Here is a 6,068-nt window from a genome sequence, read left to right as displayed (position 1 = left end):
AAAACTACTCAATTACATTAGTTTGAGTATTTGTAATTAGTTACTTTAAACCACTGATTAGCACTATTTAATTGACTGTTATCAATGTTGTTCTTTGATAGTCATTGGCTCCTAATATTTTTCTATTTAGAATTTGCAATTTCCTGAAACTTTAATATTAAGGAGAAAGTCTGAATGTGCGAATATAAAACCAACTTTACCTCAATAAATTATATAGATGTTAATCAATGTACAATATTAAGAAAAACTTGACTATAAAAACCATGTAACTAATAATGTAAGTCATTATTTGTTTCAGATTATGTACATTTCTTGGTTATTAAAATCAAAAGCTCGGTTTTATTAAATGGAGTTAATATCAGCAAAGTTTCAGTGTTTTTTTATTAACATTAATATTACTTGTGTAAAAAAAGTAGCTGATTCTTACTCTTGATGTTAACTTGTTAAAGGGGGTGTTCCCCCAAAATGAACATTTCCTCACACTGAAGTGTTTCATAAACATTTATAAATGGCTTTCCTCTGTTGAACACACAACTAGATATTGTGAAGAATGTTGGGGGGGGAACAGCCACTGACACCTATACTATGTATTATGTAAGTCAATGGCAACATTCTTCAGTATATTTATCTTTGTGTTCAACAAAAGAAAGAAACTCAAAATGGTTTGGAAAACATTTTTAGGTGAACTATCCCTTTAACTAATGTTTACTGAGACCGTATTGTAAAGTGTTATCTGTTGTACTGTATATTCCTTTTGCAACTTGATTTCTTTGAAACATCTGTTTTCTCTGAACATTTACTGTACATACGACAAAGCAATACACAAAAATTTAACATTCTTTTTGTTATTACACCTGTGAAAGTAACCCTTTTAATGTAGCTTAAGTTAATATCTGATACATCACATTGCAACATTGAAAGAAGCATGTGATCTTGATATTAAATCACTCTTGTTTTTACACATTTACCAGAAACTTAAGCAGAGGTTGTGCCATTAAGTGCAGAACTTAAATTGTAACACTTGATTGTGTCTCAGTTTCAGAGTGGTTGCGGCTCCTGCCATTATTGGGGATTTTGGCTCTGTTGGGTTATCTGACCATCAGGCCCTTCCTACCCAAGAAGAAAAAGCAAAGAGACAGTCTAATAAATCTGAAGATCCAAAAAGAAAACCCTAAAGTGGTGAATGAGATCGACATAGAAGACCTGAGGACTCCAAATGTCTGTTACTGCCGCTGCTGGCGATCTAAAACGGTAGGAGGAAAGAAAAACCAGCATTTTATACCAATAAAGCACCTGATTTAGATGGTTAATCTCATGAGAACTTATGCTTTTTAACTTAGCATTAACTTTGTAGTAAAGTATTTCAATGTACAGTACAAAACAAACCTCTGGTACTTATGGAGAAAATAAAAAAGCATGATATTCCCCATTTAACAATGCCAACCATATAATATTGCTTTCTCACCACAAATTAACTGCTCCAGGGTTTGTTTGAAAGCGTATCGAGACCACCTCTTTGAGCAGGTCTCGATACACTTATTTGGTCTAATTTTGGTGCACACCTGCCCAAATGGAGCATACCAAAAAGTCAAACAAACTCTGGTATGTTTTAACCAAATTAATGAGGAAGTTGTGAAAGCACCCTAATAAAAATCTGGACATTCCTAGACATAGCTGAATAATAAGAGTTCAGTACATGCAAGTGGCTCAAACACCACTGTTTCCTCATTCTCATGTAAATCCTGTCAAATCCTGGTGTAAAACAGGCCAATTGGAACAAAACACAGAGTGTTACAGGATCATTAATATGCATGCCCAAGGCTGCATTTAATTGGCCACAACATTTCACGATGAGATTACAACAATAGCAAAGTTTCCATCCAAAGATACAAATTAAATTTATGTGCAAAGCTGGAGTATTGCATAAAAATAAAGCAACATGTCCATCCAACGAGTCAAAGAGAACAAAATCGTCACTTCCCGATTAACTGACCTGCTGGTTTGTCCATTCACACACATTTTTAGCATCACACGATCTCCTGTAACAATATCACATGACTTTATTTAATGCGCATACTGGAATTTGGTCAGTAAAAGTGTTTCCATTGTAGTTCATGTGCATTTATTTTATTGAATAAAGTTTATTCTAATCAGTTATGCACAAATTTTTCAAATGTGTATGTTTTTAAAATGTATGCGCATCTTGGCGTTTTTTCCAACCATTATGTGCATATGCAATTTGTGCATAAAAATAGGTGTATGGAAGCATAGCTACTAATATTTTTGCCCTTTATTTTTAAGTTTATCTAAGCTATCTAATATCTATATATTAAATTTGTGTATGTGGGACTCTAATTTTAAAAACGGGAGAGGCAGGAAGACTATTAAATAAAGTGGCTTTGCTTAAGCCCATCGCACGCTACCACCTCGTTTCTATGCATTGTTAAGTGATGCAGAAGATTAATAAATTGCAGTACCGGTGTGTGTATAGAACAATCGTAGACGATACTTTTCTAATAATTAAATGAGCTTTAATAATATGCAGTTCTTTCAAAACAGCCATTTCTTCACAGCCATCAAAACACAAAATGCAGGATATAGAGATTAAATGTGTATATATTTAATCTGCATATCCTGCATTTTACATCTATCTATCTATCTATCTATCTATATTAGGGATGCAACGGTTCTCGGTGAAAAAGTATTGTCCTGTTGTTCTCCCAACGGTTTGGTCCACCCTGTGATCCGCGGTTCAGAGTACACATTATTAATATTGGTTTGTTAATACAAACAATTGCAACAAAGCAGTTCCGCCTTTCTATGCTTTCGATTATATTCCCATCCTTTGCACATGTGAAGACCTGTCCAATCACCTCTTAGTATGTAAATCTGTTGTTGACATCTGGAGTTTCTGTGTGTTTCAGCATGGCAAGTTAAGGAGATAAAGTACAAATGCGCAGGCGAGGCCAAATCACAGCGGATTGCTGTCAGTGTTTCAACAGACACTCAAATAAATTCAGACAGACACAAAAACATAACGAATACCATTTTTTGCTGTTGTTGCAAAGATAGCCTAGATCAGTGGTCACTAATAGGTGGATCAAGGTCCGTGTCCAGACCCAGAAGCGTCCCATACGGACGCGAACATACAACAGGTCTGTTACTTCAGTCCCGCTCCTTTTGAGTGTTCGTCTGCACACGATCGCTCCTGCTATTGACTCTGCTTACCCGCTGTCTGCTAAGAACAGTTTTCTTTCCGACTGACTGTTCCCGCTGAAGAGAGAAGAGCTGAACACCCTTACTTTGCTTAAGTTTCATTCACTACGATAGTCCTGATAAGTGAAATGGATCTCTCTGGAATCATAAAGAACTCATTAAAAAAATGCGTTGTTGCCTTGGTAACGCAAGCATAATGTGAACAGAAGTAATCAATACTTTTAAAGTGCTTGGTTATTAAGATGTGTTGACATCAATATTATCTGCATTATTGTTTGAGACTGTTGAGATGGAAAAATAGAAAAAGTGGAAATTTAAGCTTTTCTCTTTATTTTCTTTAGCAATTTATTTGAACATACAATTTTCAAAATGCCCTACTAATACGCAAACATGCAAATCTACAGTCATATGTGTGAAGCTGTTGCATTGTCAGGTGTTTGTTACCCAATAAATATGTTTATAGTTCTTTGAATTGTTCGGTAGACATTGTTTTTCTAAGCATAGCACAAACCGTACCATACCGGAACCATGACCCTAAAACTGTGATACATACCGAACCGTGAGTAGATTGAACCGTTGCACCCCTAATCTATATATATATAGTGCAACTTTTTATAAATGTGTACTGTATGTGACATTTTCAAACCATGCGTGATGTTCTGTTTCCTCTTTAAACCGTATGTGTCAGTTTTCTTGAGTGCCTGTGAAACACTTTTCATTATCAGCATTTAAGTTGTTGTTTCTCTTTTTGCAGTTTCCTGTCTGCGATAAATCGCACATAAAGCATAATGAGTTGACGGGAGACAACGTTGGTCCACTTATTCTTAAAAAGAAAACTCTGTAGCCCATCTTTTTTTAGGGGGGCTCGTAAAGGGACATACTTTTTTTTAATAAATTTTTTCTCCACTAAAAAAAACCTACTGTAATTTTGATTGTTTGTTGTACTTACACAAAACTATTTCCAGCATGCAGTAGAGCTGTACATTCTGACTTTAATGATATTGTGGTTGATATGAAAGATTATATTGAGTACTTTGTTCTTTTTGTTGTGGATGTTGTTGTTAGTTTGTTTTGGGCAAATGTGTTTTCACTTCTGTGTGCAATATAACTTGACCATAAGGCAAAAATCGAGCTTCTTGTCGTCCATTAGTCTTTTTGGCCATGAAAGTGTTTTTTCTATTCTTGATCTCAGATCAGTTTTAAACTAAGTTGTCTTGTACTGTTATTGGGATAATTAAAAACTTGCATTTGACATTTTTAGACATAAAAAAACACATCACATCAGTCTGAAGTACATTACTGGGAATTCCTCTAAAATGTTTGCTAATTTATGGATATAATTTAGTAATAATTCACAGCATTAGATTGTAATGGTCAAGCTATTGTTTCACATTGTTCATATATTAAAACATTTATCATAAAGCAACAGAATGTACCCATATGCCGCAATATTTAATAATTCTTTGCATTTCTTTGTATTCGAATGTTATAAATAGTTTGACAATCCTTTGGCTCTCTTAATAGTTTGTTTGTTTTTTTTAACTTGTGCTACTTTGCTCATAGATGTTTTTACATTTATATGGTAACTGGAATGTGCCTAATGACTTTTGTAAAATAAAAGGTAACAAACATGCTGCTTTATGTGCCTGAATATTCTTCTGTGCCGCTTATTTGCATCTGCTTTGCCTTTAGATGATAAAACAAGATACGTTTCCAAATGCGAATGGGGGATTTTTGCTTGTCAACTACCATCACAGGAAAGGCCATTTATTTTCGGCAGCAATGCATCTATAAATGAAGATAACTACACATACACTATACAAATAATTAAACGAGGCTAAATTAATATGTATTAATATGTTTAACAATAGTCATTTAATTTCTTCAAATAACCGCATGTTACCACAATACAAAATCTTGTCAAATTCAAGCAGTAAACTTAATCCGCTAATTGTACTCACAGACAGAAAAAACATACATGAACAATAATGCCCTAAATAACCTTCAAATACACAATTTATGAAAACAGTCATATGAAAACATAAATATGGCTCAAGTAGCATTATTAACTGCAATGAGGGAAATACAACTTGGTTTTCTACTACTAATAAAGTAAAAACTCTCTGTATCTTTGTCTTAAAAATACTTCCTCTATAAAACAAAATGTAATTGGACTTCAAACTGTACAGATACTGTATGTGTAATAGAGCTGAAAATGAATGTATGTTCAGAACAGCAAACTAGCATAATCTTAATAGTGCTGCAGAATACATGTACTGTATGCTTGCTGTATGACTAAAATATGCAGTTGAACTACTATATTTGCCAAAATGTGGCTTTTCCATGTAATAATATATCCTGCAGAAAAGTCAACTTGAACGTTCATTTCCAGGTTGATGGAAAAAAAACATTTCTTTGCAATCGTTATTCTGATGTGTCAGACAATATTTATTTATTATATAAAAGATAATTCTACATTTTAAGATTTTTGTTCTGTTTTTAGTTCAGTAACCTCTTAAAAATCTATTCATGCCAAGGACAAAAAAAATAAATAAAATAATAATAATATTTTGTAACGTGTTTTTAAAGCCTAAATGCCTAATGTTAATTCTTTAAAATAGCTCTAAAAATTGTTCAGAATTGAAAATCAGAATCGTGTTATACTTGGAATCGTATAAAAAAAAGATGCATGTTTATCTATAGTGCAAGTGTCAAAGCCAGTTCCTGGAGGGCCACAGCTCTGCAGTGTAGTTACAACCCTAATTAAACACATCTGATCAAACTAATTGAGTCCTTGTTTGAAACCTACAGGTAAGTGTGTTGAAGCAGGGTTCGAACTAAACTGTGAAGAG

The 6,068-nt window shown here is 33.8% G+C and overlaps 1 protein-coding gene across 1 annotated transcript in view; it reads left to right on the top strand.

Moving 5' to 3' along the window:
• cisd2 (CDGSH iron sulfur domain 2) overlaps window positions 1-4,847 on the top strand; it is a 6,693-nt gene extending 1,846 nt beyond the window's left edge. The window contains exons 2-3 of the mRNA XM_056456765.1: window positions 1,037-1,251; window positions 3,971-4,847. Of these exons, the coding sequence (XP_056312740.1) occupies window positions 1,037-1,251; window positions 3,971-4,060 (305 nt within the window). The 3' untranslated portion in view covers window positions 4,061-4,847. The remainder of the gene's footprint in view (window positions 1-1,036; window positions 1,252-3,970) is intronic.
• The last annotated feature ends 1,221 nt before the right edge of the window (window positions 4,848-6,068 follow it).

The sequence above is a fragment of the Danio aesculapii genome, chromosome 1 (genome assembly GCF_903798145.1).
Source record: "Danio aesculapii chromosome 1, fDanAes4.1, whole genome shotgun sequence".
Classification (NCBI taxonomy): Eukaryota; Metazoa; Chordata; class Actinopteri; order Cypriniformes; family Danionidae; genus Danio; species Danio aesculapii.
Note: the sequence above shows the minus strand (reverse complement) of the source record. Positions and strands in the feature narration are given on the sequence as shown.